The sequence below is a fragment of the Alligator sinensis genome, unplaced genomic scaffold, assembly GCF_000455745.1.
Source record: "Alligator sinensis unplaced genomic scaffold, ASM45574v1 scaffold1530_1, whole genome shotgun sequence".
Lineage (NCBI taxonomy): Eukaryota > Metazoa > Chordata > Crocodylia > Alligatoridae > Alligator > Alligator sinensis.
In genome coordinates, this window is record NW_005843280.1 from 191892 (window position 1) to 204958 (window position 13067).

At 55.3% G+C, this 13067-nt stretch overlaps 1 protein-coding gene and 1 long non-coding RNA gene across 2 annotated transcripts in view; both read left to right on the forward strand.

The window, feature by feature from the left end:
• LOC102374203 overlaps positions 1–2921 on the forward strand; it is a 40230-nt gene extending 37309 nt beyond the window's left edge. The window contains exon 3 of the long non-coding RNA XR_001359155.2: positions 1423–2921. This is a non-coding gene — a long non-coding RNA (uncharacterized LOC102374203). The remainder of the gene's footprint in view (positions 1–1422) is intronic.
• A 5484-nt stretch (positions 2922–8405) lies between these two features.
• Positions 8406–13067, forward strand: part of LOC112548566 (long-chain-fatty-acid--CoA ligase ACSBG2-like) — a gene marked incomplete at its 3' end in the record, with an annotated part of 28164 nt that continues 23502 nt past the window's right edge. The window contains exons 1-2 of the mRNA XM_025194708.1: positions 8406–8444; positions 9175–9247. Coding sequence (XP_025050493.1) covers positions 8406–8444; positions 9175–9247 — 112 coding nt within the window. The remainder of the gene's footprint in view (positions 8445–9174; positions 9248–13067) is intronic.

A 13067-nucleotide genomic window follows, 5' to 3' on the forward strand; every position in this document is an offset into this window, starting at 1 on the left:
ATGGGCGGGCGGCTGGCCCATTGAGACAGGGGGTGGGCCACGGAGTTCGGCCCTGAGGAGGCCCCCTGTCACACTCACCTACTTTAGAGGCCTGCGAACAGGATACTTTGACACTCCTCACAGCTTTAGCTCAGAAAGGCCACAAGGCCTCAAAATCCAAACTGCAATTCTGTAAGTCTAAGGTACATTATTTAAGACCTGATATCTCAGCAGGAGAATGACATCTTTCCCCCAGTAGAGTTGAAGCTATCCTCAACATTTCCTAGTCATGGGTTTGGGAACCGATGAGGAGATTCTTGGGTGCAACAGGTTACTGTAGGCAGTAGATCCTGGGTTACACCGCTTTTGCAAAACCCTTGCAAGCATTCACTCATGATTCTACCCCAGAACCACTCCCTTGAACTCCTGAGGCTGAACAAGCATTTGTAGCCCTCAAGTAAGCCCTCACTGTTGCTCCTGCTCTTGGACTCCCCAGTTATCAGAAACCCTTTACCTTGTTTTGTCATGAATGGGAAGGAATTGCTTTAGGGGTACTCACTCAGTTGCATGGTGAAAAGCATCGCCCAATCGCGTACTACAGCTCTGCCTTTGATCCCATGGCTGCTGGGCTTTCTCCTTGTCTCTGTTCAGTTGCAGTTGCTGCCTTATTGGTTAAAAAGGCAGATACTCTAGTTTTAGGATACTCTTTGACCATTGCAGTTCCACATGCTGTGATGGCCCTTCTCCTCAAAGGCAAAACTCAGCACATTTCCAATTCCCACCTTACCAAATATGAGAAACTTTTATTGTTGTCTGCAAATGTGACCTTAAGCCACTGTTCAATTCTAAAGCCTGCTTCACTTCTGCCAATCGCCTCTGATGGTGAACCTCATAATTGCCTGTCTGTTACAACTCAATTAACCCCTCAAACTGACCTCAAGGACATTCTTATCCCAAACTTTGACCTTGTTTTGTTTGTTGATGGTTCCTGTCTTAGAAATGATGCAGGCCAATTAGTTGCGGGATATGCAGTATGCACTCAGTATACTGCTTTGGAAGCCTATTCTTTTATCCCAAGCTCGTTCTGCTCAAGTTGCTGAACTCATTGCTTTAACACGTGCCTGTATCCTCGCAAAGAATCAAACCACAACCATTTACACTGACTCTAAGTATGCTTTTGGTGTTGTTCATAATTTTGGACAGATCTAGAAACAAAGAGGGTTCCTCACTTCATCGAGGAGCCAAATCACTCGGTTGTTATGTTAATGTGCTTTTTAGAAGCTGTTCAACTGCCTTCTGCCATTGCTATTGTTAAATGTAAAGCTCATGAGAAACCTTTTAATAATGTCACAAAAGGAAATGATCTGGCAGACTGTTCTGCCAGAAATGCGGCCCTTTCTGGCCCACAGGCTCCTAACTCTGTTCTTGTTTGTTTTTTTTCAGCAGACCAGTCTCCCTTAGCTAGCCTTTCAATTCAAGCCTTTCTCCAGAATCGGGCTGCAAAAAAGGAAAAGGATGACTGGCTGCGTGCAGAGTGTTCACTGCACCCTGACTCTCCCTGGCGCTCCCCGGACGGCCGCCTGGTGGCACCTAGAGAACTCCTCCCACATCTTGCTCGTTTAACCCACTCTGTGGCCCATACGAGCAAAGGGGGGACAATTGCTACAGTAGAAAGAGATTGGTTTGCCCCAAATTTTCCTTCCATGGCGCAACAGTACTGTAGCTCCTGTCCCATCTGTTTAGCTCATAACATTGGGCAACGGGTAAAGACAACACCTGCAGCCCATCCCCCTCCATGGGGACTGTTTGTGAATTTGCAAATTAATTTTGTACAGCTACCCATGTGTTGTTCGTATGAGTATATTCTTGTTATTATTGATATGTTCTCTGGATGGGTGGAAGCCTACCCATGCATACATGCCGATTCCATCACAGTAGCTAAGAAACTGCTTAAAGAATTCATTCCTAGATTTGGATTGCCCCACACAATAGATAGCGATAGGCACCCATTTCACAAGACAAATAGTAAAAAGCATCTGCCAAGCACTCAACATACAGCAACACCTGCAGCTACCTGCGCATAGTTATCATCCACGATCAAGTGGTGCTGTAGAATGTAAAAACTCTGATTTAAAGACACGCATTTCAAAAATTTGTGCTGAAACAGGCCTCAAATGGCCTGATGCACTGCTCATTCCTCTCATGCACATTAGAAACACTGTCGATAGAAAACATGGCCTAAGACCTTATGAAATACTCATGGCATGACCCCCGAGGATGCTGGCCACCCCAACTGCTGCCCCATACCAAACAGACCTACAACTAACTGATGAAACTGTGCTGAACTATTGCAAGGCATTAATGAAGTGTCAGGTCTGTTCATTCACAGGTCGAAGAAGCCTTACCTCAACCACTGGATATTCCCTGTCACAACCTCAAACCAGGTGATTGAGTCTATGTAAAGGTCCATCAGCAGAAAAACGTGCTTCAACCCAGATAGAAAGGACCGTTTCAGGTGCTTCTGACCACTAACACTGCTGTTCATTGCCAAGGTCACCAGATGTGGACTCACGCCTCGCACTGTAAAGAAGTATCACCTCCATTGGACCCCAAAGCGACTGAATTCCAACCCAGATTAAGACCTTTCCCTGAGGCCAAGGACAAAGACCCTCAGGACCTCACTCAGGCAAGTGAGGAGCATCAGGGTGCAAGTGCTAGTAACCTCTCCCCTGAACCCAACTCCTCAGCCCAGCCAGATTTACCAATTGTGGAATGAAGATATCATCTCTGACCCCGTTAAATAATATCCAAACATGAAGCTTTTTTCTATCTTGATTGTTAATGCCAAACTTTTGAGCTTAGCCTGTGAGGCTGAGGGAGCAAAGGGGGGAAGTGCACAGGGGGCTTGACAGGACATGAGAGGAGATGCCAGCACCTTCAGGGGGGAAGAGGGGGATGCAGGGACCTTCAGCAGGCCATAGGGAACATACAGGAGCCTTCAAGGGCAAGGACAGGGGATGCAGGGGGCTTCAGCACCAAAGACAATGAAATACACAGAGCTTGAGGAGACCAGTGAGGGGTTAACACACCAGGACACTTGAGGGGGGATGAAGGAGGAATACAAGCAGGTTGAGAGGGAGAGGGAAAGGAGGGTGGGGAGGATGCAGGCAGCTTCAGCCAGAAACACAGGGGAATGCAGAGACCTTGAGAGGCCCAGAGGGGAGGACATTAAGGCAGCACAGGGCTGGAGTGGACATGCAGGGGCCTAAATGGGAAAGAGGGACAGATGCAGACAGCTTGAGGGGCTAACAGCAGGATTTAGGAACCTTGAGAGGGCCAGAGGGGTTTAAAGCAGCAGGGGGCTAGAGGGGACATGCAAGCAGCTTGAAGGGCAAAGAACGGGGCTGCACAGGGCTTGAGGGGGAAACAGGAGGATGCAGGGACCCTAAGAGGGCCAGAAGCGTGTTAAGGCAGCACAGGGCTTGAGGAGACATGCAAAGAGGGACAATGCACAGGGCTTGGAGGGAAAGCAATGGGGATGCACAGGGCTGGAGGGGAAAACAGGGGGCCACAGGGCACTTAAGGCAGCAGGATGCTTGAGGGGACATGCAGGGGGCTGGGGGAGCAAAGAGGGGGATGCAGAGACCTTGAGGGCACACACAAGGGGATGCAGTGTGCTTCACAAATCCAGAGGCAGAATCCAGGGCGCTTGACAGAGCCAGAGGGGGATTAAGGCTGAAGCACGCGTGAGGGGACAAGCAGGAGACTTCACAAGCAAACGGGGGGTGCAGGAAGCTTAAGGGGACACAAGGGGGGGACGCACAGAGCTTGATGCAGAAACGGGGTGCGCAGGAAGTTTGAGGGGCCCACAGGAGGATTAAGGCAGCAGCGAGCTTGAGGGGACATGCAGGAGGCTGGAGGAGCAAAGATGGGAGGTGAAGCAAGGCTACCAGGATACAAGGAGGGATGCAGGGAGCTTCAGGCAGAAATGGGGGGGATGAAATGTTGGGACCCTGAGGGGGCCAGACAGGGGTTAAGGCAGCAGAGGGCTTGACACGGCATGCACAAGGCTTGATGGGAAAACACAGGCAATGCAGGGAGCTTGAGGGGGCCAGAGGGCACTTAAGGCACCAGAGGGCTTGAGGGGACATGCAGGAGGGGGATGTAGGGAGCTTAAGGGGTAACACACAGCTTGACGAGGAAACAAGGAGGACACAAGGACCTTGAGGGTACAAGAGGAAGGTTACAGCAGCAGGGGTCTTGACGGAACACGTAGGGGACTTGAGGGGCAAAACGAGGGGATGCAGGGGGCTTGAGGGGGAAAGGCAGGGAAATGTAGGGACCTTGAGGGACCCAGAGCACAAGTTAAGACAGCAGGGGGCTTGAGGGGACATGCACGGGCCTGAGGAGCAAAGAGGGGTGGATGCACGGGCCTCGAGGGGCAAACGTGGGGACTTACAGACCTTGAGGGGGCCAGAGGGGGGATGCACAAGACCATGCAGGGGGCTTCAGGGGCAAAGAAAGGGAATGCAGAGGACTTGACACAGAAACAGTGAGTGATGCCATAACCTTGACGGGCTCAGAGGAGGATTAAGGCAGCAGGCAGCTAGACAGGCAGAGGCAGCATCCAGGGACCTTGAAGAGGAAAGGGGGGGGATGCACGGAGCTTCAGGCAGAAAGAGCGGAGGATGCAGGGACCTTGACGGGGCCAGAGCAGGGTTAAGGCACCAGGCAGCTTCACCGGCAAAGACGGGGGGGGGGGAATGCAGGGCTCCGGAAGGAAAAACAGACAAGGATGTAGGGACCTTGAGGGGGCCAGAGGCGGGTTAAGGCACCACAGTGCTTGAGGGCACACACAGGAAGCTGAGGGAGAAAAGGGGAGACGTGCACAGGGGGCTTGACAGGATATGAGGGAAGACACAGGGACCTTCAGGGGGAAGCAGGGGGGGAAGCAGGGACCTTCAGGGGTCAGAGGGGACATGCATGAAGCTGCAAGGGCAAAGACAAGGGATGCAGTGGGCTTCAGGAGACCAGACAGGGCTTAACACACCAGGACACTTGAGGGGACATGAAGGGGGGAATGCAGGGAGCTTGAGGGGGAAAGAGAGGGGGACGCAGGCAGCCTCAGGCAGACACACAGGGGAATGCAGGGACCTTGAGAAGCCCAGAGGGGAGGACATTAAGGCAGCAGGGGCTTCAGTGGACATGGAGGGGCCTAAACGGGAAAGAGGGTCAGATGCACACAGCTTGAGGGGCAAACAGCTGGATTTAGGGACCTTGAGGGGGCCAGAGGGGGGTTAAGCAGCAGGTAGCTTGAAGGGCAAAGATCAGGGACGCACAGGGCTTAAGGAGGAAATGGGGGAGGATGCAGGAACCCTAGGAGGGCCAGAAGGGAGTTAAGGCAGCACGGGGCTTGAGGGGACATGCACAGGGCTGGAGGAGAAAAGAGAGACAGTGCACGGGGCTTGGACAGAAAAGAGGGGGCATGCAGGGGCTGGAGGGGAAAAAGTGGGGGGGGGGGTTTAGGGACCTTGATGGGACCAGAGGGCAGTTAAGGCAGCAGGACGCTTGAGGGGACATGCGGTGGGCTGGACAAGCAAACAGAAGATGCAGACAGCTTGAGGGCACACGAGGGGGGACGCAGGGTGGTTCACAGAGCCAGAGGGGAGGGGGGGCACTTAAGAGACCCAGAGGGGGATTAAGGCAGCAGGGGGCTTCAATGGACAAGCAGGAGGCTTGAAGAGCAAAGGAAGGGGGGGCAGGGGGCGATGCACAGACCTTGAGGCAGAAACGGGGGATGCAGAGACTTTGAGGGGGCCAGAGGAGGATTAAGGCAGCAGGGGAGCTTGAGGGGACATGCAGAACGCTGGAAGAGTAAAGATGAGATGGGTACCCAAAGTTACTGGGACAGCGATGGCATGACTAGCGCCGAAACCGTCAGGGCCCGACTCTAAGTATGCATGCGGACTCCAAATGAGCCCTACAATTCCCACTAGGATCAATACTCCTGGCGGTGTACCCCACCCTACGTCTCTGCCAGCTGGGAACCACAGGCATGCGGGCCGTGAAACCAGTGTTGGGCCCTGACGTTAAGAACAGCGAGAAGTAACCCAGTGCGCATGAGCTGCACGAGCCAGGCTCCCAGTTGTGCGATGAAAACATCGATGAGCAGCCATGAATACGCATGCGCACTACGGAAGAGGCTGTGCATAGGGTTTGCTGTTCATGGGGGGAAGCAAGTACGCATGCGCGTGGAGTAACAGCTTGATCTGCTGAACTCCGAATTCATCGATGGTACTGCAAGGTGTGCATGCAGCTCGGTCACAAGCAAAAGATGTCTATTGCCGATATCCTGGATTGGCACATGCGTCGTGAGACTCATGCGTCCCCAGAGAGTCGTGGTGGATGGGTCGGGATCGACCTGGAAGGGTGTGGGCAGTGGGGTCCCGCAGGGCTCGGTCCTTGGACCGATACTCTTTAATGTCTTCATCAGCGACTTGGACGAGGGAGCGAAATGTACTCTGTCCAAGTTTGCAGATGACACAAAGCTGTGGGGAGAAGTGGACACGCCGGAGGGCAGGGAACAGCTGCAAGCAGACCTGGACAGGTTGGACAAGTGGACAGAAAACAACAGAATGCAGTTCAACAAGGAGAAATGCAAAGTGCTGCACCGAGGGAGGAAAAATGTCCAGCACACCTACAGCCTAGGGAATGACCTGCTGGGCGGCACGGAAGTGGAAAGGGATCTTGGAGTCCTAGTGGACTCCAAGATGAACATGAGTCGGCAGTGTGACGAAGCCATCAGAAAAGCCAATGGCACTTTATCGTGCATCAGCAGATGCATGACGAATAGGTCCAAGGAGGTGATACTTCCCCTCTATCGGGTGCTGGTCAGACCGCAGCTGGAGTACTGCGTGCAATTCTGGGCGCCGCACTTCAAGAGGGATGCGGATAACCTGGAGAGGGTCCAGAGAAGGGCCACTCGTATGGTTAAGGGTTTGCAGACCAAGCCCTACGAGGAGAGACTGGGGCACCTGGACCTCTTCAGCCTCCGCAAGAGAAGGTTGAGAGGCGACCTTGTGGCTGCCTATAAGTTCATCACGGGGGCACAGCAGGGAATTGGTGAGGTTTTATTCACCAAGGCGCCCCCGGGGGTTACAAGAAATAATGGCCACAAGCTAGCAGAGAGCAGATTTAGACTGGACATTAGGAAGAACTTCTTCACAGTTCGAGTGGCCAGGGTCTGGAACGGGCTCCCAAGGGAGGTGGTGCTCTCCCCTACCCTGGGGTCTTCAAGAGGAGGTTAGATAGGCATCTAGCTGGGGTCATCTAGACCCAGCCCTCTTTCCTGCCTATGCAGGGGGTCGGACTCGATCTATTGAGGTCCCTTCCGACCCTAACATGTATGAATCTATGAGAGGGTGACAAGTGTGGAAGTGTTAAGTTGTGCAGGTAAGTCACCCATGGGAATGCTGATTAGTAAGACAAGGCTCAGGTGTCTTAGTCTTGTCACGTGAAAGCCGGATCACAGGATTCGTCTGAAGCTTGCGAAGGGGCTAGGAAGAGAGGCAGTCGCTGTGCAGATTTCGGGATGCTGACAGACGACGGGGCGTCCTTGGGGGCTCTGTGGATGACGGGAGGGGAGTGCAGAACGCCGCTCTGGCAGGCGAACCTGCTGCTCGATTCACAGCATTGCTGCCGTGTGGGGGAGCCCTGCCTGAGCGCAGGACGGTCACTTGCGTGCCGGATCCAGCAGACATCAGAGACCTCATCAGCGCATGCACCACACTGTGCAACGAACAGCGGTGCCAATTGGACAGCCTCCGTGTTGAGCCCCAGCACCACGTCCTCCCGGCCCTTGTCCCCCGCGCCGCCTGCCCGTGGGTCGCCTGTCGCTTCCCTGCGGCAGTTGAGTCGCAGCGAGGACAGCGCCGTGTCTCGAGCCTTCCCTCTCTCAGCGCCACAAAATCCGCGGTGTCCAATGGCAGGGTCGGACGAGGCCGGCCAGGCTGGGTCAGTCACGGCCTGGGCAGCCCCGCTGCTTGGCGAGGGCTGGTTGACCGCTCCGCCCCGGCGCGTGAACCGGCTGCTCCCTGGGGCTGCGGGGAGCGCAGCTCCCATTCGGTGCCAATGGGGCCGCAGCCCCCACCAGGCCCCGGCAGTGCTGAGCCGTGGGCTGTGGGCAGCCTCCTGGCTCCTGCGCTCTGGTTGTCCTGGGGCCGGGCCCCGGCGTGGCTCGAGCTCAGCCCTTGCCCTGTGGCTCCTTCCTGGGCTTTGGCAACTGGGCCCCTGACTCCCAGCACCTGCCCCTGGCCTGCGTGGTGGGCTCTGTCCCTGGACTTCCCTCTGCCCCTCGCCACTGGGCTCAGCCGTCCCTTCACGGCCTAGCCGTTAGGCCAGACTGCCTCTGCCTTGGTGCCTTGCGCATGGTTGCTTCCTCCCAGGTTTCCAACCACTTCCCATTCGTGCGGCTCCTCCGTGCTGGTGCGACCCGGGTGCAGGAGAGAGGCCCCCGGCCGTGCCCAGGACCTCGTCCTGTGCTCGTGTTTAGGACCCGCTGGGCATTGTCTGAATGGCTGTGCTCTTCTTGCAGCCACTGTCGGGGGAGTGTCCACCCCTTGCTAGGAGCGTCGGCCGCATTTGGATGCTCTCGTTCCCTGCGTGAAGACTGCCTCACCCACTTCTTTCTGCCGTGGTGTCTGTGGGGCTCCTCCAGGACATCACTGCCCTTCTAGTCCCTCTGTCTGCCCAGGTGCGCCCCGGATCGCTGCTCTTTTCTTGCTGGCCCTGAGGACAAGCCTGAATTTCTTTGCTGCAGCAGGCCTCAGCACGTCCTTTCAAAGCAAAGTGTGCTTCCCAACAGGCTGCGCCCCTTGGTGCCACTATTCCAGGTGAGGACCGGTGCTGCCAAGTTAAAGGACGTCACACGACGTCACACTTGTACAAAGCAGGACGCTCAGTTCCTCCTGAGGGCTGGGGTGGCCAGGAGATTGCACAGCCAGGCAGCAGCCTGGGACCTGCTCCATCGGAAGTCATGGGGGGTCAGCAGGGACACGTGCTGCTTGCGTGCCCACCGCATTTGTGCTCTCCCAGCTCCCTGGCTAAGAGGGTCCCAGACCTGGGCAGGGGCACCGGGGACACCGCATTTCCCACGGTCTCTCCTCTGCAGAGCACATCTGCATGGCAGGACGCTAGCTGAAAAGCAGACTCTGCCGGGCATGGCTCGGGGGGTCGCAGCAGCTCCCAGCCCCCCACTGGTGCCACACCGGTGAGAGCAGCCCATTGTGTGCATCCTGGGGCAGGGCTGGGCTGGTGCCCTTGACCGTGCAGGTGGGGAGCTGAGGCCGTGCAGCTGGTCCAGGTCCCGGCAGGAGGTGAGGGATTGCAGGGTGGACCCAGCTGCCTGACTCGCATGCAGGGACCTGCTCTGGGCAGTGCATGCAATGCCTGGCACAGGGTCAGCCTGGGGATACGCAGTGCCAGGGGCATGTTAGCACCACTGTCCACCAGATAGCACATGTAAAGAAGAATCCTCTTCCAGCCTCCAACTTTCAGGGGGTTTTTTCCTTTTCTTTTTCTTGTTCTTCTCACCTGCCTGCTAGTCTGGTTGCCCCCGGTTATGGCGTATGTGATCTGAGTCACCTAGCCCCTATTGTCTTGAGCCCTGGCCCCATGACCTGGGGAGCAGGGACTTGAGTCCAGTGCAAGGTGTGATGCTTTTCAGATTGGTTGGTCAGCATCAAACAACACCTGCTCCTGATTGGGTTGAGAAGGGGAGGTCAGAAGGGCTATTTAAGAGGTCCCCTCCAGGAAGAAGGGGAGGACATTTTAAAGACACACACTGAGCAGCATGGACTTGCGAAGCCCTCTTTCTCACTCAGGATCCAGAAGTGAGTAACTGACCAGAAACCTAACTAGAAATGTAGTTGACTGTAATTTAGCTGCATGGCAACAGGCGGACAAGCCACTCAGACTTGCTCAAGCTGGTTTTCTTTCTACATTTTGCTATTGGTATTCCTTCCCCTTCACATCCCTCCTCAATCAATAAATCTTTCTGTTTTAGCACACCTCACTGTGTGGGCCTGAGAGGGAAAGGGCCCGCTGAGGTGAGCACGGCTAGTTACTCTCCTGCCACACGGGAGGCTGATGGTGAATGGTTCCTGCTAATAGAAGCAACTCAAAATCCCAAGGTCTACAGGGCCTGTGTGCACCAGGCGGCACAGGGCCCAGACCTTCACCTGAGTCTGGGTGGTGGCAGCGGTACCCCAGGCTTGCAGGCGTGCTCCAGGGAGGGGGCTGGCCTGACAGGCGCCCCAGGGGAGGCCGGCGCAGTGAGGCGGGAGGAGAGTAAAGCACAGGAGCTCCCCTACTGGCCTGCCACAGTGCTCCGGGATCGCTAAAGCACAATTAACCTTGAAATGGAGCATAAAATACGAATGAAGACAACTGTGCCCTAAAATCAAAGTTTCACTTAAACTCAGTGTCTTGCAATCCAACAGCTTGGACAACTCAGTGTCCCAGAAAACTCAGTATCAGACAACTCCGTGCCTTAAAATCAAAGCTGAACTTTATTAATACAACCAGTACTATCTTAGCAGTTTTTATATTCAGAAAGAAAAACATTCAGTACAATCATAGAATCACAGAAGTCGGGTGGGAAGGGACCTTGTAGATCTTCAAGTCCGACCCCCCTGCCTGGGCAGGAGGAAAACTGGACTCAAAGGACCCCAGCCAGGTTGGCATCAAGCTGCTTCTTAAAGCCCCCCAGGGTAGGAGCCAGCACCACTTCCCTTGGAAGTCGGTTCCAGATCCTAGCCGCCCTGACTGTGAAGTAGTTCCTACGGATGTCTAATCTGAACCTGCTCTCCCACAACTTGTGGCCGTTATTCCTTGTTATCCCGGGGGGCGCTAGGGGAAACAAGGTCTCCCCCAAGCCCTTCTGGTCCCCCCTAGTGCGTTTATAGACGGTCACCAGGTCCCCCCTCAGCCTTCTCTTGTGAAGGCTGAACAGGTTCAGGCCCCGTAGCCTCTCATTGTAGGGTCTGCCCTGCTGTCCCCGGATCACGCGGGTGGCCTCCTCTGGACCCTCTCCATGTTGTCCACATCCCTCTGGAAGTGGGGCACCCAGAACCGGACACAATACGCCAGCTGTGGCCTGACCAGTGTCGCGTAGAGGGGGAGGATCACCTCCTTGGCCCTACTTGAGATGCACCTGTGGATGCACGATAGGGTCCGGTTAGCCCTGCCGACCGCGACCTCGCATTGTCGGCAATAATCGACAATAATCTCACCCAATCCCAGCTGTTACTTTGCTCAACAGGAAAGATGACCACTCGGTTCCTGGAAGCAAAAGGTACATCGTAGGCTGGACTGGTCCAGACAGGTGTTGAAGGTTGGATTTATGATGACAACAATGAACTTTCTTGCTCCCTGCTTTTATGCTTTTTGTCAACTTTGTTTCTTTGATGACTCTTTGCTTTTGGATTGGTCTCTCCGCAGTCAGCACTGTCCATCTTTTACTCCATCAACATATTTCTTTGTCTAACAGATCCATTACAAGCACACCTCTTAATTTGGCCTTCTTCCAGTGTCTTACTTTGGGCATTGTTCATTGGTCTTCCTTATCACCTTTCATTACTACATCCATTTTTTTCATCCCTCTGATTCAGCTGGTTAGTGTCAAGTTTAATTAATTGGAGCTAGTAACAAGGCCATTGCTATATGTAAAAAGAACTTCTCACAGTGATAAAAAAGAAAAGATATAATGTTATATACCTAGACTTCCAAAAGGCTTTTGATCTAGTATCCCACGATATCTGTGTGTGAGAACTGGCAGATTGTGGGCTCAGCTGCTCGATGGTTCAGTGGGTGGGAAACTGGCTACGGAGTAGGACCCAGAGAGGTCTCGTGAATGGATCCGTGTCGTCCTCGTCCTGGCACGAAGTGGCCAGTGGTGTCCCTCAGGGGTCCATGCTTAGACGGGTGCTTTTCAACATCTTTATCAATGATTTGGATGGGGGAGCGAAAAGCTCGCTGGCCAAGTTCGCGGACGACACCAAGTTACGGGGTCAGTCTGGCCATGCCAGAAGATATGTTGCTTGACTTGCACCATGGCCGAAAAGGAACTTGGGGGTAATGATCGAAGTGAATAAGCACAAAACTTAAGCAATGATTAAATAAGGCTGAAACATAAACAATACTACAGTATAAGCATGTGCAACTTCAAAGCATTGAACATAACAAGCTACTTCAACAGGCAGTGAGGGGGCAGTGCAATGGCTGGTGCCAGGTGCCCAGGACCCGCCTGCCCTCTTGCCGGCAGGGGGCTGCAGCGGGTCCCGGGCACTGGTGGAGAGCCTGTTCACCACACGTGTGGATGGGGTGGTACGGCTGCGCCTGGACCCCATGGGCCACAGGATTCTGCCCCCCATCACCGTGCACCAGCTGTTCCAGGAATGGGGGTGTCGTGTCTCCCCTTCTCCCCCATGCACAGTCCTCCCCGGCCTCCTGGACCCCAGCCCCAGCCCCACCCCGCTGGGCTCATCCCCCGCTGTTCTCACTGTGCCATTGCCCATGCCACCCTGTCCCCTCCCCCTCCCCTCAGCCCCACGGCACAGCGATGCCCGCCCTGGGCCGCCGGCTCTCCCAACTCTGGCACCTAGGGGCATCGCAGAGTGTGGGGCACCCGGCACTGGATGGGGGTGCAGTGGGGGGTGGGGTGGGGGGCTCTCCTCCCCCTCAGGCAGCTGCACTGATCCCCCTGTCCCTCACGGTGCAGAAGCAGCTGCCCCACCTCAAGGCCATCGTCCAGTACCGCGACGCGCTGGAGGAGAAGAGACCCAACGTGTACACGGCACGGGCCTGTCATGGTGGTTGGGGTGGGGGGCAGTCTCCCCTCCCATGGGCCTGGGTTCCTGCATGTCCCCTACCCAGCACCCTGCACCACCCCCAGCACCTGTGCTCCCCACAGCGCAGAGCACCCCCACCCCCAGTCCCACAGCCTCACCCTGCCCTGCACAGCCTGCCTGGGACCAGGTCTGGCCCCTCCTATGGCTCCGTGCCTGGGGGGCCGTCCCGCCCCCCCCACC